A 25,341-nucleotide genomic window follows, 5' to 3' on the forward strand; every position below is an offset into this window, starting at 1 on the left:
AAACAAGTTCTCCTCTGGCCTGCAAGAAATAATTAGTCTACTGGATAGGTCAACTTAATCATTCCTGAAAATAATATTCAATTATCTCAGCAGCAACTTCTAGAGCATGTCTCCTATTTTTAGACCCCCTCTGTTTTACAGAGATAGGAAGTTTGATCCTTTTTATGTCAAGCCTGCAACACAAAGCAACGGAGAGTCAGCGGTGCTAAACAGTCTTCGGCGGATAACCTATTACGTCTTAATAATAGCCTAGCTTTCTCATTGTCTCTTCCTCTGTATGGTGCACCGCATATGATTTCCATCCCACTCGATTATGGCTCTCCTTTCCCACGGTTTTCCTCTCCAGCTTTCTATTGGGTGCCCTTGACTTGTATCTTCAACTAGTCTTAGCAAACAGCAAAACAAAATAATAACTTATGGCAAGTTCAACATTCTCATCATCCCAGTAATAATTGGAGATATGTGTTGGAGGGAAGGAAGAAAGGGCAAATTGTAAACTGTTAACATCCTCCATAACCTCATCAAGGTAGAGGAAATGTGTCACCAAAGTCAGTCAGCCAGTCACATAAAAACTCTTCACTGAGCACTTCGCCCCAAAGTGCTCCATACACCTTATCAAGAATCACTGCTAAGTGAGGCAATAACAAAAAGATGGTGGATAATGTCACATAAGTATATACTCAATATACTCATAAAGTAGAGCACAGAGCTTTTATATGACAGAACAGATCAGTAGAAGTGGCACAAAAATACAATCAGAAACAACGGCATGCACAGACATGTAAACAGAAAATGCATTTGCAGCTCCACGAGGCAAATCTGTCTCAAACACAACCTGCGAACTCCATTTCACGCATAACCTCCTCTCGTTCTCAGCGTCTACGTCAGTGTCTCTCTCTCTCTCTCTCTCTCTCCGTCCCCATCTCCAGCCCTCTCCTCCTACCTTTCTCGCGCTCCCTCTCACCAGTCACAATAAAGACTTTGAGAATAAATAAATAATCCAGAGTGTATTCTGTGCTCCAGGAAACAGCATAATTGTGGTCGGGAGGAGGGAGGCAGTGGGACTCATCACTTGTCCAGACAATTTATAACCTTTGAAGTTGTATTTGAGCAAAGTACAGCAATGCTGTTCTGTTGCCAGATACTGTACTGTCACATCTTAGAGAAGGGCCCCGCTTCAGGCTCAACAGCATGCCTGCATACATACTGGCTCTCCGTCTGCCTCACCCATGACTAAGACTCTGGGCTTTGCTCTGTTTTACTCTGAAGTATCTTATTTAATCTTGAGCATGTCACACTAAAGTGGTAATCCTATCTCTACATACAAGTCATCCAAGGAGAAACCTTCCCCTCATTGACCATCAATGTGACTCAGAAGCAGAAGGAATGAGACTCAGTATGAGCCAAAGAGTGATACTGCCCATAGACAGAGATGTTGGAAGTATAAATCTGTGACATTTTGATAGAAAAAAATGCCCATTTTTGTACTTCTTATCACTAATTCACTAAATCGTATAGCAGACGGGTGACAAATTAAAGAAAAGAAATAACCAGAGCGGCTCCAATTCTCCTTGACATAGATTATCAGAGTCTTTGGCTCTCTACTGGAGGTATATAACACCATTCTTCTAAAGATTTTCCCTCATTAGTGTTTTGATGATGGTGGTGAAGAAAATCTCCCACAGGGGTTCAACTGGTTTCACCCTGGTGACTGTAACATGAAATTCATTTTCATCCTCATTAAACCATTCCACTGTATGGATGCCATGTGTTGTGCAGGTAATTCAAGTGCACAGGAAGTGACACATTTCCAGCTTCCAGAAGCATCAACAACAGTGATTTATTCATATTGAATTGAAGAGGAAATTAGAAGTTGTGAATGTTGCTGCGGCTCAACAGAAGAAGATAAAGAAACTCAACCACTTAAAGAGGATGCCACGGTTATAAATGATATGTGATCTCAGAAGAAAAAAAAGATTTGTCCAACATAAAAAAAAAAAAAACTATGTAAATTGTGATGGAATGCTGAATTTACTGTAATTGTACCTATCTGCACTATCACAGCTTTATAGCATTTAACATGAAAGCAGCTTCAACGCCAAAGCAATACTCACCTCTTCAGCATGCCTCCTGTGGTGTCCTCTCACCAATCAGACACCATCAGCACCATCCAGTCATACAGGAAACCACTTTGATTATGAAGACGTCTGCTGAAGATCCAGTCAGGCGTCGTCCTCATCAGTTTGGCTCATTTATGAAAGGGTGCTCTCTTGTGGCCACCGGGAGTAAAATAGCCTATGACCCAGAGATGCGAGAGGGATGGATTGACAGGAAGTAATATGCTCTCATAAAAGCAAGACTGGTGCTGCTGGACTTCTTTTATAGACTTAAGATAGCTGCCCACAGACTATTCATATTAGGAAGGGCCAGCGAAGAAAGGGGATTGTCTATGTTATTGCAGTAAAGTTATTAGATTTGCAGATATATATATAGATATATAGATAGATAGATAGATAGATAGATAGATAGATAGATAGATAGATAGATAGATAGATTAGCATGAAAGAAACTCACAATCCCGCTACTCTGCAGTGAGACCTTAGTGCTTGCTGAATCCGGATCGGTGCTGTGCGCTCTAGGGTCCGGGTTTTCTTTTTCTCCCCTCCCATCTATTTCCTCCTCGCTTGCCACTAGTTTACCTTCACTTGTTCAGCCTTCACTCTGAGAGCAGGAGGAGGAGGATGGTATATGATTGGCCAGGCGGGGACTGGTAGTCCGTAGGCTGGCATTGTGCTCCGCTTTGATCCCCCGTGTTCTTGTTTACACCTTGCTGACTGGGGCCGAGACAAGACACCCAGGGGCCCCCAGAACAGCCAGTCTGCAGTGAACGCGGCTATCTGACAGCATCTCCCTGTAGTACTTCTTTTGTATGGTCGCAAACCAAGTTTCTCTTTGCTGGGAATCGGACTCCCTCTCGTCTAATTTAACGTCCCCATTCAGAGCAGCAATGCGTCAAACTTTTTGGTGACTTTTGTGGCACCTCTGCGCTCATGGGTCCCAGTCAAGCAGGGTCCAAGTGTAGCTGGAAATGAAATCTACCAGGAATAGTAGCGGCAGATTGTTTATTCATATTCACAGGGTGTGATAACTACGGAACTCTTCGAACTTTGATTACGGGCGGAAATTACACCCTTTCAATCTTGCTCAGACATTCACAAGCTGCTTGGTGATGGATGTGTTTTGAGCGTTGCAGGCTGTTTGCTTCGAATGTGAACTATTTCCCAAAACAACGACATCCAACATAAATTACTGGACTCATTGGCATTTCACTCTTCCCTGAGAAATATTTCAGGGGGGGGAGACTTTTGTTGGACAAGAGCCACTTGGTGTGTCAGAAGCACCGCAGGTTACGCTGTGTGGGGAAACCCCGGGACGTTTCGCAACGGCGTAGCCGAAAAAGATGCTCTCTGTTCGGAAGCAGCGTGACCAAGGTATCGGTCCTCTGGTTCTTCTCCTCCTTGTCGGAGGATATGTCGTCTCTGGCACTGGTAAGTTGTGAAATCAAACATCAGTTTGTAATCATGTGAAATAGCCTACTGTACACAGGTGACACGGCGCAACATTTACAAAACACACTCATGTGCGCACAGACACACAGTTTTTTTTATTATTATTATTATTATTTATTTATTTTAAACAAGTCGAACAACAAGAAAATATTTAGACTTTAGACTTTTTAAATGTGTCCAACCTCAAAGTTACCTTCACGCCCTAACCTTTGCTCCATGGGAATTTAAAGTAGCCTACATGTCTTGGACTCTGGAGTACACCCATAACAGTGTAGGGGTCTGGGGTCGCCTGCTGACCAGCACTTTCTTTACCCTTTGGTAAAGTATTCAGCCTTCAGCTCAGAGCTCTTTTCTACTTGGAGCGGAAAAATCAAACTCCCCCGGTGCGCAGGGAGTGATTAAGGTTTTGCTCCATGCCTTCTTGCCTTCTCCAAGAAGAAAAAAGAAAAGCCTTTGTGAGGAGAGCACTTGAAGTGCTTCAGTAGAAGAGATTCTTTTATTTATTTTTTTATTTTTTTATATATTTACTAAATTCAGTGACACTTGTCTTGGTGCAAGTTGTGTCTGAAATACTGAACACACCCTGTTGATCATAAACCATTGTAGCTTTTTTTTAATCATTATTTTATAAGACTTAGTATTTCAGTCTGAACAGTGCATGCTTTGATCAGTGAAGAGCAGACTTCTCTCAGTGGATTGCTCCGAGTTAATGCCCTCAGAGACTGCAGCAGCTCTCATGGAGATGAAATCACTTGGTACACAGGGCAGGTCACTGCTGAGCTGAGGAGACGGAACCTGGACACCAAGGTGACACTGCCCGTATCCAGTGTGAGATGAATGATTTCACCCAGTGTAGCCCAGTGGTATGAGAGCCTGTACTTTTCCTGCCCTCCCTTTGCCAGATAAGATTGAAATACAAGGCAGAAATCTGAGGGTTTAGTGGATTGTGGATTAGACTCGGTTTACAGTAGGAATAAAAGAACAATGTGGACAACAATGAGTGCAGAATCTACACAAGCTTTTCTAAAAGAGCACTCCAAGGAATAAACCTGACTCTCTGCTGACAAATTTCTTTTACTTAATGACAGCAGTAATCTTTTGGAGGACACACTGACTGTCTGTCCAGATCTGTTGCCATTTCTTTGAATAGCAATAAGAACCCCTGGCAGGTCATCGTGTGTGTGTTATTCCTGAACAGGCGGAGCAGAAAAGCAGCTTACGTTTATTAAAATTGTGGACCGTTATGAAATCCTTGCATGCAATGAGAAACGTTGATATAAACAGTTGAGGATTGCAGTGAGGTCCTGTTAGGGGAGCAGAGCGTAGGAGGAGGGGGACAACAGGGGACAATAGCTCAGTGTGCCCCAGTAAGGTTTCTGTCTGGGAGAGAGGGAGGCAGAGATATATTTAGGGAATGCATGATGGGACAGACAGATTGCATTTATCTTCTCTCCCATTGTGTGTATACCTTTCCTCTGCCGCCTCCCCTCAGATCCCTCCTGTCTTGGTCTCTGCCCGCATTGTGGATGTGCTGAGCTCACATTTCTGCTTTGGTGCTCCTCTTTCTGTGTTGACATACACATTAATTACCCAGACTGCCAGGAACACTTGTCTGGAGTAACTACCCTGCTGTCCGCTGCCTCTGTGTGTGTGTGTGTGTGTGTGTGTGTGTGTGTGTGTGTGTGTGTGTGTGTGTGTGTGTGTGTGTGTGTCATTATTAATGACTTCATCAGAATTAGAAAACCGACATACGGGAAGTGTGTTTACACACCGATTGTGACACATCAGGATTAAATGAAGACGACCAGGTTCCCAGTAAGCCCTGAGGGGGGAAGGGTCAAGAGACCAGTGTCCAGACTAGGATATCAAGACAGGAGGAGAGCGAGGGTGAGGGTAGCAAAGGGGCAGTTGAGTGTTCAGAGTTAGGCAGCGTAGCATGTCAGACACTCCCATAGAGGCTGGGTGAATAGTGACACTCTTCTAGGATGTGCTGTCTCATTTATATTAAGTGTGGAAATCCTCTTGCTCCTGAACAACAGTGCAGTCGCTGCATGAAAGACTCTTTAATATTATATGTGAGCTAATAACAGACTACTGAAATATTTGTTGCCCTGCTCTACACTTCAGTCAGAAGAATTCTGTAATTTTCTGACTGCTAAAGTATGAATTTCAGATGCGTGAAAGGAAGGCTAACCTCAAACAAACACCAAAGTAGATTTGGCCTCAAAGACGCTCAACAGATTGAGATGTCAGATTAGATTAAAGTGTCTCTGAAACATGTAGTCATAACAAAAGGCCTGCCAGGCTGTTGCATCTGCAGAGATTTGGACAGGTGGTTGGGCACCGTGATAAATAAACAGACCGACAGCTCTTTTAGGCCAGGCCACAGGCCAGACTAGTTCCTCAGGCAAGTCCTGCTGGCAGACCAGACCAGGCCACATTCTGTCCCGGAGCAGTGCATTAGTTTTATGGCCGTCAGGCAGCAGGGGATGGGATCGCTGGCCAGCCACTGCCCTCTCTGCTGTATTATTCATACGTGCAAAGTGGTCTTTGTTAATATTTAAAATGTGCTTATGATGCTCAAATTCTTGACATCAGAGACAGCAAAAGAGAAAGAAGTGGGAGGGGAACAGCTGCTCAGCTCTCATTGGCGTAACTGACCCGGATGGCTGCAGGGGGTAGTGAAGGATTTTAGGGTACCAATAGGCATTTATAGACAAGATAAAAGAGTGGCAGTTTGAGCAAGTGTGCCAATTGCAGCCGGGAGCTGTTGCAGAGGGTGTGTGTGAACCGACAAGGAGAGGGGTTACGCAGGGTAATGCTTTCCAATCCTTTCCAAAAGTGAAGAGGAAAAAAACAGAAAGAAGAGATGGAAGAGAAATGAATCCGTAAGAGACACGTTGAGATAGATTGATCTCAGGGCATGATTTTTAAATATCCTTTATGAGAAAAGAGCGAAGAAGAAAACTCCATAGCAGTGGCATTCAAGCGTCATTAAACGTCTGGCACAGGCCAGAGAATGAGGCGGTGTGTGTGTGTGTGTGTGTGTGTGTGGAGAAAAAGGTGGAAAAGAATGAGAGGACAGCAATTGATGTGCAGCAGAAGGGCCAGGTTAGCAAATCAGCAGAAGAAACGGTGGTTAAGAGCGAAGGATATTGTCGAGGAGGGAGGCAGAGGGTGGAAAAAAGAGACACACAAATCCACTTGGGGGATGTTTTTATTAAGGCTCTTATCGATGGAGAGAGCTCACAGTATTAAGAGTAGACATGTTTAATGCTTTGCCAATACTGTGCATGTTAGACCGGACCATAAATCTGCTGCAAACAGCAAGGGCTCTGTAGGAGGCAAAATAGCGAGGTAAATGGAAGAAGGAGCTGACTATAAAGAATGGAAAGAGGAATTAGCAGCAGAAGAAAGTTTCGAGCAGAGATTGGCAGACTTGAGATGAATATGGTTTTAAGCACAGGCCATTATTTTCAAAGACAATATGTTCTCAGAGTATTTAGAATCTGGGATAATAATGATCTAATCAATGCTGCTGAGCCTGCCAACTAATTCAAACTGTGTGTTATTTAAAAAGTGTACAATATTATCATCAAGTGACGCTGTTTAAATATTTCATGTACAGTAATGCCTCCTTGGATTCTGGTTTAAAAAATGTCTTGTTTCATATAAAACAGTAATAAAATGCAGGAATGTTTCAATTTAATCCATACATTTAAAGCCATTGATGTTTGAAATTTAAAACTTTTACTGACCATGTTTATCCCAAAGTCAAAGTAGTTTTTTTAAAATCACAAAATGTATTTAATTCTGTCAGCGACTTTTGAAGGCGATATTCTCTGAAATAAACGCAAAGATTTTGGCACAGGCCTTCAAAAAGCCAAAAAAAAAAGAGTTAAGGAGCGAAGTAAATAGCGATAGTTAAAAAGTTAAGGCTGGAGTTAGAGAAGGGGATTGATAGATAGATGGATGGATGGGTCGGGGGTGGAGGAAGGAGAGTTTTGTGGCAGATGGGAGATGGGAGCTGAGTTTCTGCTGGGCCGGCAGGACAGGGTACCCCCTGCCCCTCCATCCTGCCCTGTGGGGGGAGATGGGTGGGGCAGACAGGGAAACAGGAAGAAAACCTCTGTGGGGTTCCATTGTGCTTTAGATGAATAGAAGACTCCACAGAGCTTTTTCTGCCCCTTTGTGTGGGGTAAAGGGGGGCAGAAGCAGAACACACACACACACATTCAGAACTCATTCACAACTTCCACAGGAGCTACACTTGCACGAGTGTGTGTGTTAATGGCATGCTTCTTCAGATGTGTGTTACTGTTGCATAACACAGTACGCACAGGTTAAGATCACACCTGCTTGTTGTAGCTTAAACAATCTGAATCTCATTACGAGTGATATGCTAAGACATGCTCAAGGACATCTAACATCAAAAGGACCGCACCCACCCACACCCACAAATGCAAAACGGACCCACATCCTCTGATGAAAAGGTAGCATTTATTTTTATAATGGTGGAAGACCCGCTGGGTCACTTGGGAGGAGTGAGAGAGTGAGTGCAGGAATTTTCATTTAAGATCTCAGCAGCACTCTGGGCATTGTGACCAATAGGATCAGCATTCACCACGGGGGGGCTCGCCAGATCCTGAACAACCCCCCTTACCCTAAGATAGAAAAATACACACACATATATACACACACACACTTGGTAAAAGTGGTTGCGCTGAGTTCCATAGATCAGAGGCAGTGTCAGCACTTGATTGGCTGTGCTGTGGTCCAGCGCTCTGCGTGTGTCCTCGTCTAAAAAAGGAGGTTTTCAGACCATGTAGATTCCCCTCGTCTTCTTAGCAGAGGCTTTTTATTTTCAAAAGGCAGTTAAGCCAAGTCCACTCAGAGCTTAGACAACAATCTGTTAATGCTTGTGTTTGTGTCTGTTTGTATCTGTGTGTCGTGTGGGCATGGAGAAATTTTCAGCTTAAAGTGTGTTAATATGCTGCATTAGGGAAGGCGATGGCAGTTATTTTTATTCTGACTTCCTTTTAATGAATGTGGCAGACAAAGCTACATTCCCCCACATTAATAAATTGCCATCACTTGTCCCTGTTTCCCCTTCCTCTTCCTTCAGTCTCTTGATAGTCTCATCAGGTGTATTTATAGCTTTATAGTCTCACATATACCAACCTCTGTCATCCATATCTCTCTCATTCCATAATTTTTTTTACCCCCAGCCAGCTCTCTGGCAGAGTTTGGGAATTGCTCTTTAGAAGGTACTGTGAAGAATCCCATTTCTCTAAATGTAACGCTTATTAGGGTCCCATCTGCCCTCAGGGTTCTTATGAATGTGGGGGGTGTTTGGGTTGTCGTGGGTAGGTAAAGGAGGGGACCGAGAGGAGCTTTGTCATGCCTGTGTGTAAGTGGATGTGGGTGCCACCGGGGGCTTGTGCGAGGTGGGAAGGGGTTCTTAACACTGCAGAGCACACACCGAGCAGCTGGTGTGTCTAAAGTAGGGGAATGACACACAGACCTCCCCGGAGAGACGGCGTATTGAGCGAACGTGCGCATATCTCCGACTAAGAGAGGGAACGTAAATGATCCTGCCTCCTTCTGTCTTTATGGCACGCAGCTAGGCAACAGCAGGACTTTCAAACAACTTAACATTTTTTTCCTTTCTGGGGTTTTAAATCAAGGCGAATGATGCTTAATGAGCGTATTTGTTATTTGTGAGTGTTTGTCAGGTGGGGTGGTGGGTGGGGTTGTGTGATTGGATGCTTGTCAGCAGTGTGCTGCTGTGTTATTTAATGTAGTGACTGTCGTGGATTTAAAGCACCATGTTTGTTTCTTAAGCTCATTGCCCCCTGTCAGTAATGGAGCAGTGATTGGCCACTTAATCAGAGGTCAACACGGGCATATCCAGACCTTTCCTTTCCTTATCTCTCCTTCTCTTTACCTGTTTTCCTTTCCTTTTCTTTCTGTTCCTCTTCTCTCCCCTCCTCTCTTCAGTTTGAGCTTTAAAGATTGGGCTAAAGGAGAAGGTCTGCTATGCAATATCAAGCTTCATCCCCGAAACATGCAGACACACACAAGCATGCACAGTAGGGGCAATAATCCCTGTTTCTGCTAAGGCACTCTTGGATCATAACCATAGCAAAGGGAAGAGTGAAAGAATGAGATCTGCCCTCATCCACTCTTTAATTCCTCCCTTCATCACCAGGACTTAATTCTTACTTCTCCTCCAGAGGCTTTGACTGGGAGCATCCAAACACACAGTAAAGATTCTGTTCTCGCCTTGGATGCAGGTCTTAATCAAGGGGCTGACAGGCTCTTCTTGGCTCGTGTGTGTGTGTGTGTGGGTGTATGTGTGTATGTGTGTATGTGTGTATGTGTATATGTGTATATGTGTATATGTGTATATGTGTATATGTGTATATGTGTATATGTGTATATGTGTATGTGTGTATGTGTGTATGTGTGTATATGTGTATGTGTGTGTGGGCCTTAGTGCGATGGGTGCGCGCTGATGGGAAGCCAGCTGCATTACTTAGGTAATACTCCTTTTTCTGCATGGGTCACAGTGGGGTCACACTCCCAGTCTCAATCAGCACACAGCTCGCGCACACACACACACACACACACATCTCTCTCGCTCTGGCAGGCGCTCTGATTGCACAGGAGGAAACCTTGTTTATCCTCCTGGTTCATTCACCAAGCCAGGTGTACGCAAAGTATGCTACCAAGTGCCACCAGGCACTGGTCGCTCAGGAGTCAGGAATCGTTTTAAATGGGTGTCATGTGTGAAGTAGCTGGTCGAGGTTTGGTCTAATGTGGCAGATGTACCTGCATGTAATTAAGGTTAGATTTAAGTATATGAGCTCACACACGCATCAAGTCTGTCAGTGGGTGTGTGTGTTTCAAGCCTCTTACCTGCTGCTGACCAGATGGGCTCAACAGCCGACCTCACGCTCACCTCTTCCCGCCACTCCACTTAGATCAGCTGGTGAGCTGAGCTAAGGCACAGGGGCATTATAATAGACATATCAGCCCCCCACCTTCCTCCCCCTGCAACACCCAATCCTACACACACACACACACACACACACACACACACACACATACACATAAAGCATGTGCAGCCCTCATTCTTCATGTAGGATAGTGTGTGTGTGTGTGTGTGTGTGTGTGCGCACGTGTGCGTGTGCATGTGTGTAGCTGGTTGGGCAGCAGCCGTGGCCTGCTGTTCATAGGGATTATGAAAGCAGATGGACAGCCATGCTGACTGGTGAGGGTTCATTAACTCTGGGTGTCTCTGCTCTGAATCTGCTGTTGCTCAGCTTCACGTGTGTGTGTGTGTGTGTGTGTGTGTGTGTGTGTGTGTGTGTGTGTGTGGGGTACAGCAGGTAGAGAAAGCACCTCACACAAGCAAAGGAAAGCCATAAAGATATTTTTCGATCAAGGGATATATGTGAGCTTGAAGTTTCTGCTTGATTAGTTTATGTTGATTGTTTCTGTGCTCTCTGCTCTCTCACCATGTAAAACTGCTCCCAGGTTAACTTAATTTGTACTGCAGCATTCCTTGTCTCGTTTTGTGTCAAAGGAAGGTTTTTTATACGTGAAAAGCAGCAGGAGAAACATGTTTCATGTGATCATACTAGTGCTGGCTGAAGAGTAATGATTTAGCATGATGCAATATCTTCAGCAGAGGACCATTTCCATGGCATTTCACTGCTCTGTTTGGGGAGATGAATAGGTATAGTTATAGTGGGTTATTAAACACTGAGCGGTGTCTCTCTCTGTCTATAGCTTCAACCTTCATGCTGCAGCCAGCTGCTGCCCTCCTCTTCCACGGCTTAATAAAAGAAACATGGATCACACAGGGACAGATAGACATACCTGTGGAGAACCAGACAGAAAGACAGACGGACTAGCAGATTCCTGGGCAGATGGGTTGTTTGGAACCCCTCAGAGGCCTCGGCGCCATCAGACAGACAGACAGAGGAGTATTAGAGTAGTAGGGTAAATATCAAGCCACCAGACTGTTAGCTTAGCTTATCTTATCACAAGAAATAGTACGGCACAAAACCTGTAAAACCACAACATGTCATTTTTATGCTTCAGTTTTTGTACAGATTAAACAAACAAGAGGTTTAGGGGTGCTGGTAGGTGGATTATATCACCTTTGGACAGAGCCAGGCTAGTGGTTTCCCCCTGTTTCCAGTCTTTGTGCTAAGCTCAGCTAACCAACTACTACTGCTGTAGCGTCTTATTTAACAGACAGATGTGAGAGTGGTATCAGTATTCTCATTTAGCTACCTCATAAACAGATTACCACCTCAACCTAACTGGAGGGGCATAGGGAGATCATTAACAAGTACCTTTCTAGTGGTCCTGTGCCCGTTAGGGTAAATAATACGTGTAATGGAAAAATATTTTACAGTGGAACTCCTCTGCTGCTCTTAAGCTCCTTGTGATGAGGTGAGGGAGTCTTTTTTGTTAGATTTAGTCTAGGAGACTATGAATGACAGAATGAAATAGAAGATTTATGTGTACATGTCAACGTCCACCCATGCCTCTGTCAGCACCGGGGGGTGTGTGTGTGTGTGCATATGCGCGCATTGTCTTGTGAGTGTGTGTGATAAAATGCCTTTCAGTCACAGCTTCCCTCTTTATGCTATGAGTTTGTGAGTGACAGTTATACAGTGGTGTAGTGTGTAAATCTCCTTACCTCTCAAGCTCTCGGCAGTGGGCCTTAAATTAGCACAACAATTTACACATCTGTCCTGAGGCTAACAATGGGCAACTCTGAGAATAATGAAAGTCTAACTCAAAGAGTGTGTGTGTGTGTGTGTGTGTGTGTGTGTGTGTGTGTGTGTGTGTGTGTGTGTGTGTGTGTGTGTGTGTGTGTGTGTGTGTGTGTGTGTGAAAATCAGGAGAGGTAGAAGAGACTCTGTAAACAAGAGACAGAGGAGGTTTATTAAAACCCCACCGCCACTCACCATCCTTTTGTCCTTCTGTGTTCCTCACCTCTTCTCTCCCTCTTTCAGCCACAGGAGCGATTACATGCCTCTGTCTCTCTTGTCTTTCATCTCTCTCTGTGAAGAGGAGAGGAATGAAGGTCTTCTGTGGCATGTAATTACACAGAGAGATCCTGGATGAGGGCGTCTGTCTCCACAAACAAAAAAGCAACCCCCTCTCCCCCTAAATACCTCTAGATAGAGCGAGATCTGAAAAGAGACATTTAACTACCTTTGATCCACCGCAGGGCCCTTGTCTTTACCTGCCACTTATGGAGGCCTAATAAGTACTATAACAAGTCTATTTATTTCATTAGAAGCACTGACACTAACATATGCGTGGTTCAGCTACAGCACCGTGGGAATGAAATACACAGCTCCTCCATTCATTGTAAGCACGGAGTCATAATCGTGACACTTTTACAGGCCGGTGTTCCAATCTTACCCATGAGTCATATTGCTGAATGATTATGGAAGGGCGGAATTTTATGGGCTTACATTGGTATTGGCTCAACCTCTAATTGGCCCAAAGCACATTTGCATTCTGGGAAGGTAATAATGGGGCTCTTTGGAGGCACTTTAAACAAGAAAGTCATTGCACTCTGACTTAATTCTGCTCATAGAAGTGCTGATGCCTCCAGATGGCTTTTTTACTGAGTGTGATATGGCCATTTTTTGTGCAAGATCATACACGTACCCAATACTTTGGGAATAGCTTACGTGCTAGCAATGACACTGGTCTCCTGTTAACCATTTTTGCATTATAATGTTTTTATTCCTTATTTCTTACTGGCAACAGAAGAGAGGTGCAAATAAAGCTGGCTTATGTGACATGCTTGCAGAAATACAAAATAGGCGGTGACACTGACAGGTTGTTTGTCGTAGTGCACAAATTGGAGATTTTTCTTTTTTCTCTCGTCCGTTAGCACCTCGACTCTGTTTGTGTCTCAATGTATGTTTGAGTGTTGCGTTGAGGTAAGCAAAAAGAGCCTATACAGTGTGGTTTGGGTCACTGAGGTCAAGCAGCTCTCTGTTTGAGAGATGGAGTCAGACTGAATGTGTTTAACGTGTCTTTTTACTTGTGTAAATCCGCCCCCATTCAAAGAGACTTAACTGTTTCTCTGAACTCACTGGGAGATGAAGTGAGCGTTCTGGTGCAGCTCAAACAGACCTGGCGTCAGACAATAGACCGAGGTCTTCTATTGCACTTAGCTGAAGCTGCTGAATAGACTCTGAATAGACCCGGAGTGGTGCGGCCATGCAGCTGCTAGACAATAGCCGGCTCAGCAGAAAAGCAGCCGGTGACCTCGAGGTCTGCTCCGGCCCTGTCCACTCTGATCCCTGAACCCTCGCCACAAAGAGTCAGCATCGGGAAAGCCACCGCAGAGACCCTGCAGTAATTTGAGCAAATTAACCAAAAGCACAGATTGGAGCATGTTTGTACAGTTTAGCTTCTACTGGCTGGCTTAAAAGAAATAGTTAAACATTTTGGGGAAATACATTTATTCGCTTCATTGTTGAGAGTCAGATGAGAAGATCACTCTCATATCTGTATGCTAAATTTGAAGCAAGAGCCAGCAGGCGCTTAGCTTAGCACAAACACTGGAAGCAAGGGAAAACAGCTAGCCTGGCGGTGTGCAAAGTAAAAAAAATCCACCTACCAACACCTCTTAACACGTTATATCCCGTTTGTTCAATCCATACACAAACAGAATTCAGTTGTGGTTTTATAAGGCGTTACATGCTAGAACTGGACTTTCTTGGCCGTACGTCGTGACTTCCTGGAGTCCTGTCATCCCCATTAGGTTGTTAGGCACGAAGTAGTCCTTTCATTTTGACTACACAAACTTCTGCACTCTCTTCTAGCAGCGTCACACATAACATCAGTGTGACACTGCTATATGAGTTAAGACCTTGCCTTGTACTTCTAGCCAAACTGAAATCAGTGATTACTGTTAGTTATTTTGCGCTGTGCAATCAGAAAAATGTTACTGCCCTGCCCTTTTTTCCCCACATCTTTCTTTTTTCAAGGAGACTTGTGGAAGGCAATATGTTTGCATAGTGTTTAAAGTATGTATTTGCACCCAAAATGTATAGTGAGTTTAACAGGTTTTTGTCTAACTGGGTGGTGATATGTTTTAATAAATCTTTCTTTGTTTGAGCAGGCAATAGGAAGCATTTTATTCTACTTTAATAATAGCAACTCTCTGAGCCCCAGACATACTCTCATTTCCCAAAATAAACACCATCATCACTCTTACACTCAAAATCAAACATAACTGTACACAAATCCCACCATCAGGAATAAAAACATCCACACAGGCGCAGCAGCTCCCCTCCCTGCATTTGTGTTTATTCTGGGGATTATTCTGACCTAATCTCTTTAGACCATAATTCAGATTAGATTGTGTGTTATTATTATTGCTATGTCCCTTCCCTACTGTCCTGCTGGGATTTCCTAACTGCCGTAGTGCTCCTGTGTTTGGAAAATTGATTAAAACTGCTGACCACTGCCCTAGATAGCACAGGATCTGAAAAGTGGATGAAAAAATAAAAGCAAACACAAATGATACAGTGCTGCATATTTTAAAAACATGTACTCTCTAATAGAACTGTGGGAGTACATGCTCAGCACGGTGGCAGCAAATGTAGAAATCCCCCTTTCATGCATTTATCCTGCATTGATTCTACGTTACAACAGCAAGGATATTGTTATTCATAAATGTTACAGTACACTGAAACACAAGATTTGCCTCGGCCAACCAGTTAGAGTTTGCTTTTAACTTCCAACAGCCATATAAAGAGAAGAAGAAAAAAACTCTTCTAGTTACCTGAAGCAAAAGTCTGTCTTTGTGCGGTTAAAACTGGGGCTCCATTTGTATTTGAGCTGCCATATTGTCCTGAAAGTTTCTCAACAATTTGATATTCAAAAGTTGTTTAGTCTGCATTTTCAAGATCGTGTTTGAACACCATCTGCCTTTCACCCCTGTCTCTAAACTCGGAAAGCTGAACAAGAGAACCCTTGAATTAATTACAGTATGTGCTAAAAAATGAAAGTGAGTGTAGAAAATAAAAAATACATTCCTTGTCAGTCATTATGTTTGTAGCAAAGAGGGTCTAGTTTTCAGTGTTTTATTCTCCATTTTTCCATTATATAACTTGGAAGTAAGAGTAAAATATTGCTTCATTTATCAATAACATGTTGTCTTAATTGAGCAAAAATAGTCTCTATATACTCCTCTGTATATGTTGTTCTTTCTTACATGATTTATTTTCAAACTAATTAGAGAAAAATACATTTTAATTACATTTGCACCAAATAAAGTTAAATACATTTTTGCAGCTACAGTCACCTTTCCCAGACACAAAACATACACCAGGTCCCTCAGTCCCTGAAATACAGTACACGACCCGCACTACGTCGTTCCAGTGCTCCCCTTTGCTTGCTTGTTTTTCCCAATTAAGATGAATTATAGAATTACATTGGGGAGCAAGGACAAGGAGCGCTTATTGTGATGTTACCATAAGGCACTCAGTCAATGAGTTGGAGAGAGAAACACAGTGCTGTGGATATTTTGGTCTCTGTGCCTCACACCCATCAAATTCCTAATGGACCACACAATATGCAACTTTAGCCAAACGTGTGAGAGCCAGTGCATGTGCGTTAGCAGGAGGGAAGGGGAAGTGAAGCTTGGGTTTATTGCTCATATGTGGAGGTGGAAGGAGATGAAGGAAGGGAGACAGGGGAGGTGCGGGGGCTGTGTTTGTGCTAGCTGTTGGGGACTTGAGAACAGACCGGGCTGCAGTATACATTTCATTACTCGGTTCTCCTCCAGAGGCCCAGGTGTGTGTCGCAGCTCCTTCTGTGGGCAGCAGAGCGCCAGATGATTAGATGAGTTGCACCTCAGTAAATGGATGCTATTGATCTCCACACCTTGTTATATGGACTACCTCAGAACATGATGAGTCTAAAGACAAGACGGCATGATGAATCTCACACTGTCCAAAATTGCCTCTTCTGCTCAACTGACTTTCTGTCTTTTTCATCTTAAGTGGTAGCTTCACCTTGTCCCCGCCCACTTTGCTTCCCTGTGTCGTTCTGTTCCTCTTTCCTTCTTTTTTTATTTGCTCCTCCGATCGCTTTTAGCGTCTCCACAGCCATTAAAATGATTGGAGGCTGTGTAATGTATACTAATGTGCTTGCACTTTTAGAGTAGTTTCGCTGTGCATGCTATAATATTTCATGGGGAGAAAACACAGTAGCTCGCCTCTGTGTCGGGTAATTAAATTGAGATTGTGATCTGTTGTTTTTCTACATGCGTATGCAGACTAGTTGTGCTCTCTCTGGATCGGAGTGGGGCCACCCGTGAGGAGCCTCAGGTGGAGGTTAGGTGTCATAGAAAGGTGAGGCCATGGCAAAGGCTGCAAGACCTTTCATAGGCATGTGTTTAATCAGTGTAGCGTGAGGTCTTAGTGTTGCAGAACCATGAAGGTATTATAATATTGAGCAGTGAAGCCTGGGATATGGAGTTAACAGAGGGCTGTGACCTCTGAGCTACCGATTTGCACTGGATAAATTGCAATGTTCTATGTTGCTGTTATGAGGGCACGAGTGTGAGCTATCATAACAGAAACCTCAACATGAATACTGAATGTTATTAACTAGCTTCAGTATGTTGTAGGGTTGATAAATCTGTGGTGTCTGACATAAATTAAGTGTATTTGCAGAGAAGCTGCGCACACAAAGTCTCATTTCATTCACATCAATCATTTGCTGTTTGCTTTTTGGTCTGGTGCTAGCGTGTTAACTATTCAAACAACCCCAGTCTCATTGTTGTGCATATGATGTAGTTCATAATAACCAAATAGCGTTCATCTCACATGGTTTCTGTAATCTGGTCGGCCACCCAAACACCACTTACCTATATGTTCTCCAGCACTACACTCACACACTCTAAAAGCTGGTTCTTTGTTGTTGTGGGAAATGGAAGTTGTGAAGTCAGTCATGCTGAATAGATTGTAAATTGTGGGGAAGATATAAACACCTTTATGTTTGCAGCCTGCCATTGTGCTTCACAAATGACCCAAGTGACCGCAGCCATATGAGGGTCATGCAGTTCTATTCTTACGAATTCTAGCACAGTGTGGCTATTGAAGGCCTGCATTGCTGTTGCTCTATGGGCCATCAGTATTAGGAAGGCTGGACAAAAAATATATCTCTGGGAAGATATTAGAAAGTTGAGGTTTCTTACTATTACAACACCTGCATACTTTCTCTATAAAATCATAAAACTCTATTCTGCTTTATTTAAAGCTGCTACAATCAATATTTTTGTATCAACAATGGACCAAATTACCCTATGTAAGGGGTTGCTAACACTGTTCATTACGAGCCATTTACAAACACAAATTACACAAACAAAAATATGCAGGACACATTCATAAAAAAGTAAGCTAACACTACTGCTGTGGATGTATTTTAGCAATATTTTCAGTCAGCTATCTTTCTTGTTGCTATCGAAAGGAATGAATAACTTTCAGCTCCAGGATTACCGCTAATGTTTATTGTTTATTATCTAAATCTTCTTCTAGCTTTTCACTGATGACATACTGGATCTCTGCTATCCACTAGCTCCTCCTCTCAAGCTAAGCCCAGTACCCACTCTATGCTGCCCAGAACCAAACTGCACACACACCACCAAAGTTAGCTACTAGCTGGTGAACATGTAGCAGCTAAAGAGCCAGATTATTCCCTCAGGAGTTGGTGGAGACAAAGACAGAGCTAAAAGGTGTTGAATACTGGATTTTAATTCATCAGGTTGCCAGACATATGACAATGTCAATGCTATGCTAAATGTGTAACTATGCAACTGTAATAATTATGCCATATCAACTTAAAAGGTGATAATATATCAGTGCCCTGGTACTGTAAGACTCTTTGGTCCAAGTCACATCATAAATAACACATGAATGTGGAGCTGAGGAGAGCATTCCGTTTGGCAGTAGTTTATGTGCTACCTGTGTTTCATTTTAGTGTAGCTACTATGTGTCTTTGATGGCACATCTTTGGGTGGTGTCAGAGCTTTGAGCTCAGAATTCTCAAAGCATTTTGTTTATTACTTTCACCCAATACTGTCTTCCCAGGTCTTTGCGTGTGAGTTCATTTATCTAGTCACTAACTCTTTCTATGACTTTCCATCCTCAATAATCAATACTGGTCCTATGAATCCAGGTCATCTTGGCTCCTGTGGCTTCTCTGTCTTCCGTTCTCTTTCCTGCTCTGTCTTTATCAATCTCTGTCTCTCGGACTCCCTCTTTTCCTCTCTCGCTTGTACTCTCACTCTATCTTTGTCTTCTTCCTGTCTATTCCTGTCTCTTTTTTCCTCTTCTGTCCTCACATTCTGTCTTTTTCCTCCCGCTCTCCTCCTCCTGAAAAATTACTTTGCCCATCTGGACAGAGCCCTGCACGGCCGTTACACTATTAGTCCTCGTGTGCACTGATTAAAAATAGATCAGAGTACCGAGTCAGAATTAGTCAAGACTTTTCTTCCTCTCCAGCCTCATCTTGTCTTGTCTCCTCTCCTCATACACTGAACTCTATTGGCTAATGATATTGTCTGCTTAGTGTGTGTGTGTGTGTGTGTGTGTGTGTGAAGCAGTGAGTGTTTGTCAGTGAGTATGTGTACTGCCTGCGGAGCTCTACGTTGGGTGCTGTCTCATGTCAAGCGGTGTGTTTGAGAGGCTTGTCGAGGTAAAGCTCCTGTCAGCGCCTGGCCGGAGGGAGTGTACTGATGAAAGGCCTCTTCATCATCCTAATGGGATACACAAACCTCTTAACCAGCACTGCTGCCATGGCTTCAGCTGGGTGAAGCCAAGAGAGACAGAGAGAGGAAGAGAGAGCACTGAGTGACTCGCTGGGCCACACACGCCAAGGACCACACTGAAAACATACACAAGTGCACAGGTCAAAAAAATGTATAGTGTAAACAAAACAATGCTGTTGGGAAAGAAGGAGTCGTGACTCCAGACTGGCTCGGGTTTGTAAGAGATTCAGTGGGCCAGGGCCATCAGGATCTAGGACAGAGAGTTAATGCCCTGCTGTCCACCAGAACCACGGCCATGTGCCCCCTCTCTCCAGTGGCATAGATCCAGAGTAGGGACCAAAAATATGACAAATTATACTTTTTATCATTCTGACCATTTAATTTTGAGATACATTTGAATTTAACATGTAAGAAAAACAAAATAGGAACACAAGAAACTAAAATCAAAAAATAAATACCACAAAAAGGCATCCTTTTACCTATAATTTTCAGGTTAGTTCAGTTTCAGAAAGTAGCTTTTTTTCAATAAGGCCCTCTTTACATCTACACACATTCATGCCCATTCAGGATGAATTGTAATAACTTTAGTAATCCCCTGACTTTTCATTTAGGGCCAGTACTAGGTTACATTTTCAATTTGTTCAATACTTTATAAGCAAATACTTGTGAAACTAATGACATTCCCCGCTGTCCTTTGTTTTTAGGGTTAGTGGGTTAGTTAGGCGCTAATTAGCAAATGCTAAACTAAGATAGTGAACATGGTAAACATACAGTAGAACCTGCTAAACATCAGCATGTTAACATTGTCACTATGAGCATGTTAGCATGCTGATGTTAGCATTTAGCTCAAAGCCGTGCTATGCCTTAGTACAGGTTCACAGAGTCATTAGCATGGCTGTAGTCTCTCAAAGAATTCATTTCAAAATACTACTGTTGGTTTACAAAGCAATGAATGGTTTAGGACCAAATTACATTTCTGATCGGCTGCTACATTATGAACCATTCAGACCTCTCAGCTCATCTGGGACAGATCTGCTTTATGTCCCCAGATTCAGAACTAAACATGGAGAAGCAGCATTCAGTTTTCATACACCACATATCTGCAACAAACTCCCAGAAAACTGCAGGTCCGCTACAACTCTCATTTCTTTTAAAGTTTTTCTTTTTGATGCTATCTTTTTTTTAAGTTTTAAATTAAGTTCATTTTTTACACTGCACTATAACTTTTATTCTTGTATTTCATACCGGTTATATTTTATTTGAGCTGTTTTTATACTTGTTTTTAACTGCTATTTAAGTTTTATGTAAAGCACTTTGAATTGCCTTGTTGCTAAAATTTGCTATACAAATAAGGCTGCCATTCCTTCCCTTTTAAAAAAACAAAAAAAAACTAATAATATAAACCTACAATACCTCACATTTTCTTTTGCTGGCTTTTTGGGGGTTTCGCTGACATCTGAGGAGTTCCACATGAGTGGGGTTTGAATGTTCACAAGGCTTTGCTTGCCAATGCGATTTGACCCAGGCCAGAGGAGGACACACGGTCAGGGTGTGGCTCAAAGCACCAGCCCGCTGCAGGGGGTGACAGAAGGAGGAGAGTGGGAGAGGAGGAGAAGAAGCCAGAGAGAGATCGGCAAAGAGTCTCTCATCATTATTGTCACACTCTGGCCACTCAGTGTCACCATCAGTCTGTGTAGGCCCTGGGCGTCTGGCGGGTGACACTCTGACTCTCCTTCCATCCATCCATCTCTCCCTGTTTCAGCTTTATACACACATACACAAGCATGTTTTCTCTCTCATTCGCAGCCCCCTGTTTTATTTGTCTATGCCAAGGGGATTTTAGTCACGCTCTCTTCATCACTTCTCTCTATCACCGCCATTTCTGCCAATCCAGTCATACTGGTCCCGGCCCGAGGCTTTGGGATGTCCTCTTTTCTGTTCCAGCCTAGTCACCATCCTGTCCCCGGGTCAAGGACACATTCCCGAAGCTACGGCGAAGAGCTGCAAAAAACTTTTGACATCAGACAGAAATCAAAGCCTCATGAATGATTGATGCGCAAGTGCTGACTCATCACACAGGAGAAATAAACCAACATGTTGACCTAAAACATAACAAGATCTACATCTGTGGAGCAGAGATGCACACAGGCCATCCAGATTGCTGATAACTTTGCAGCGATGCTACTAGTCCCTTTGTGCAATGCCGAGTTATCAGTGTTTCACAATCTGTTAGCAGCTGAGGTTGCCAAATATGGGAAAGTTGGCCTGGCCTGAAGTGATAGTCTGCGAGACGCTTGTGCTTTTGTTATTGCTTTTATGTTTTAGTGCTGCACTGCACTGAGATTACCTGGCAGTCAAACAGTGTGGTATGTTTTCCCCTTCCTATCTTGAACTGCACATTTCCTACTGAGTTTTCACTTCCTCTGAGTTTAGTTTGTTTTCTCTCTTGTTTGCTATTGGATTGGAACAACAAAGAGTACCTCAATAACTATTCGAAAATTGCAAAATGAACCCGTTTTTGAAAATGTAAGAAATAATGACTCAAACTAGGCTAACAAACATGCAAAGTTGATCCAGATTTGGTTCACATGAGGTTTGGATGGAAATCTCTTTATTCTCCTTTTCTCCTTTGGCCTGATTTGAGTGTGTCCGAGTTGAGGCAGGGTGGGAAATTTATTTTGAGAGAATGATGAAGCGAGGTATAAGGGGTGAGGGGAAAAGATCAAAAGGATAAAACAACCATTAGCTTCTGCACAGGACTACTACAAGACCCAGACATTCTGCAGGGTGAGGAGATTGAATATCACCTCTATCTTCTACCTCTCCATTTGTCCTCCTCTGCTATCGCCACATCACCTCTCCTCATCTATCTCCTCCAACATAGATTTTCTGCCTATTAGTGCCCTAATCTTTTCTGTTCCTTGTCTACCTCTCTGTCTCTCCTCACTGTCTGTCTACTATTTCTATCTTTCTCATTTCTTTTTTATTTTTATACAGTCTGTTTTTAAAGAGTCCCTGTAAACAATGTTATCCAAACCTTTTTTATTCATTTTACCAGCAATTTGATATCATTGTCATTATTACATTTTTGAAATCGTAAAGCGCTTGCATAATTTCAGACGTACACTGACCGGAACATATCGCAATTTCATTTGCCAAATTTACAAAGCTCACAAATCATATCTCTCACACACACACACACACACACACACAGACACAGGCTAGCCTTCAGCATGTTGCTTGTTGTGTACTGCATATCTAGGGATTTCTCTGATGCAAGGGGACGCAATGAAGGAACAGAGTGACGCCAACCCTGCTGTGTTTGTGTGGGGTGTGATCATGCGTTGGTGCATGCACATGTGTTGTTGTTTTTTCATCTCACTTTATTTGTCTGTGTGTTGTCACCTCTGTCACAGTGACTTGGTCATTTGTGAATGGAGGCTGTCTGCATCGGTGTGTCACACGCTGTACACTTTTATGACAGGGAGGTCTGCTTGTGTCTTCGTGTATACTGCCTAACCCTCTGTTTCTGAGTGTGAGTTGTGTGAGAAGTCATGCTCGTGGCCCGTCGATGCGCTGTCAATCCAGCTCATCTCCTCATCTGTTCATTAGCACGACAGAGGAGCTCTCCTGCCAAAGCAGTTAGTCACAAGAATCAGCCCCTGTCACAACACATTACAGCAGCAGGCATCTCTAATAGCACTGGCAGTTGTGGCAACCATAGCCAATGCCCACAGTATGCACACACACACTCGGCCCAATCAAGAGTTGCACTTGATCTGCACCCAGGGACTGTTTCTGTCTCTCTCTCCATCTCTTTCTCCCTTGCTCCTTCCATCTACATATCCTACCTCCTTCCTTCCTTACCATCTAGCTTGGCTACCCACTAACAGCACAGCTTATAGCCTTGTCATTAAGATCCCTCCTCCTAGCCCTCTCCCTCCATCATCCATCATTACCTGGACTTACCTCTCCATCTCTCCTATTTTCTCGTCCTTTCCCCGACTAGCTCCCTTCCTACTGCTCTCTGTCTGCATAAATCTCGAAAAGATCAAGACTTTTCATTTTTAATCCACCCATCTTCCCCCCTATGATGTTTTTGTTCTCTCTCCTGCTCTTTAACCCCCCTCCCCCCCAACACTCCTCTCTCTTCATTATCACCTGCTCTGGGTGTCTAATGTGATTTGTACAGGAAGTTTGATCCGGCCGTCTTCCTGTCACCGGGGAGCCGGGTTGTCATATCAAATAATAAAACATGCATATGTTGTGACGCCATTTGCCGACTCTTCTCACATTAACAGTTCATGCCTCCTGGCTTAACATATTGCCACGTGACGGACAATATCTCCAACAACAACACATTTTTTTTAAACAAAGGAGCATCTTAAAATTCTGAGAGCTTTAACAGACAAACTGTAAATGATTTCACGCTGAATGTGTGCTTGAACACAAAAAAATAGCAGGGACTCAAACTTTTGGTTGGTGCAACAATGGATGGTGTTTGGGTTAAGGACGTGTAATTTGACTGTCTGTGTGTCTCCAGTCTTACCGCAACCCCTGAATGGGGTGGACTTACTGGTTTTGTTAAGGTTTGTGTGTGAGGTCATGTGCGCAACCCCACCCTGTGTGTGTGTGTGTGTGTGTGTGTGTGTGTGTGTGTGTGTGTGTGTGTGTGTGTGTGTGTGTGACACAGATACTTGGTGAACAGGGATTTACCTGTAAGGCAGGAACTGTCAAGTCTTGTCTCAAGGAGTGGCCATCCAGATTGAATGGCATTTGACAACAACCCCTCTACCTAAACACATTTACACACACAAACAGAAATACAAATTCAAAAAACAGATTCATGATATTATCATACCCTAGAAGGGAGGACTGTGTCACATATAGTATTATCATAATTTAATGTCTCTTAATAAGAGATCCGTAAGCAAAAATGAAGGCAGTGTGCACTGTGTGCATGTTGCCACCACGTCTCCTATTTGTCCTCTGAGTGGTCTCTAAGTGTGAGTCTCTGTGTGTGCGTGTGTGAGTAGCAATCAGTTCAAGGAGCAATGAGAGAGGACAGAAAAGTGACCTGGTGAGGGAAAGGGGAGGTGGGGTGATGCAGACGTTGGGAGAGAGGTGGATCAGAGGACATGAGGAGGGGGGTGAACTTGCCTGTAGCCCTGCTGAGGCAGGGCAGATCCAATGCAAGTACAGTGGGATGGAGGGTGAGACACGGGGGTGAGGGAGGTGAGTGGGGGGGCAGGGTAGAGTGGGTAATTACAGGGGCCCAGAGAGGAGAGGCCTGTAATCAGCCTGCCCTCAGGAAGGAATGCAGCTCATCTTCTCATGTAATTACTGCCATTTAAACGGCCCCAGCTTCCAAACACTCATCCCACTGTACTGCTCACCTATTCACTATACGCACACACACACACACACACACACACACACACACACACACAGTGATGTAGCATGTAGCACATCAGTGTCAGAAAAGGACAGATTTTTCAACAAGACTTCCAAATGGAGGAAGTGAGGTGGCAAAAGAGAGAGATGGTGAGACAAGCTACAGACAATAAGTGTGTGTGTGTGTGTGTGTGTGTGTGTGTGTGTGTGCGCACCATAGTTAATGGCTGTGTAGACTACAGGCCTCTAGAGGAGCCGGCTCCATGTGAATACCCACCATGGCAACCAGCCACTCTGGGTAGATTTGCGCAACTCTCATCAAGCTGCTGTGCAGTGGTGGAGCAGACAAGTAGTGGCGCCTTCCACTCAACACATACAGTTATGTCTACACACACACACATTCTACCATATGAGTTTGACCTCCAAGTAATAGTTTTGACATCAGTCTGTAATTTCGAGAGGATAATAGGAAAACAACATTGTCTCACCCAATCTGTCTCCTCTCCCTCCCTTCCTTCCACTCTCTCCCTGTCTCCTCACCCCTCT

The 25,341-nt window shown here is 43.6% G+C and overlaps 1 protein-coding gene across 3 annotated transcripts in view; it reads left to right on the top strand.

Annotated features, from left to right (window-relative positions):
* The first annotated feature begins 2,571 nt into the window (after positions 1–2,571).
* unc5b (unc-5 netrin receptor B) overlaps positions 2,572–25,341 on the top strand; it is a 47,691-nt gene continuing 24,921 nt past the window's right edge. For 2 of the 3 annotated variants that reach the window (XM_031302246.2, XM_031302255.2), the window contains exon 1: positions 2,572–3,548. In XM_031302246.2, coding sequence (XP_031158106.1) covers positions 3,461–3,548 — 88 coding nt within the window. In that variant the 5' untranslated portion in view covers positions 2,572–3,460. The remainder of the gene's footprint in view (positions 3,549–25,341) is intronic. The other variant, XM_031302264.2, reaches the window with a different exon arrangement.

This window comes from Sander lucioperca, chromosome 15 (genome assembly GCF_008315115.2).
Source record: "Sander lucioperca isolate FBNREF2018 chromosome 15, SLUC_FBN_1.2, whole genome shotgun sequence".
Taxonomy (NCBI): Eukaryota; Metazoa; Chordata; class Actinopteri; order Perciformes; family Percidae; genus Sander; species Sander lucioperca.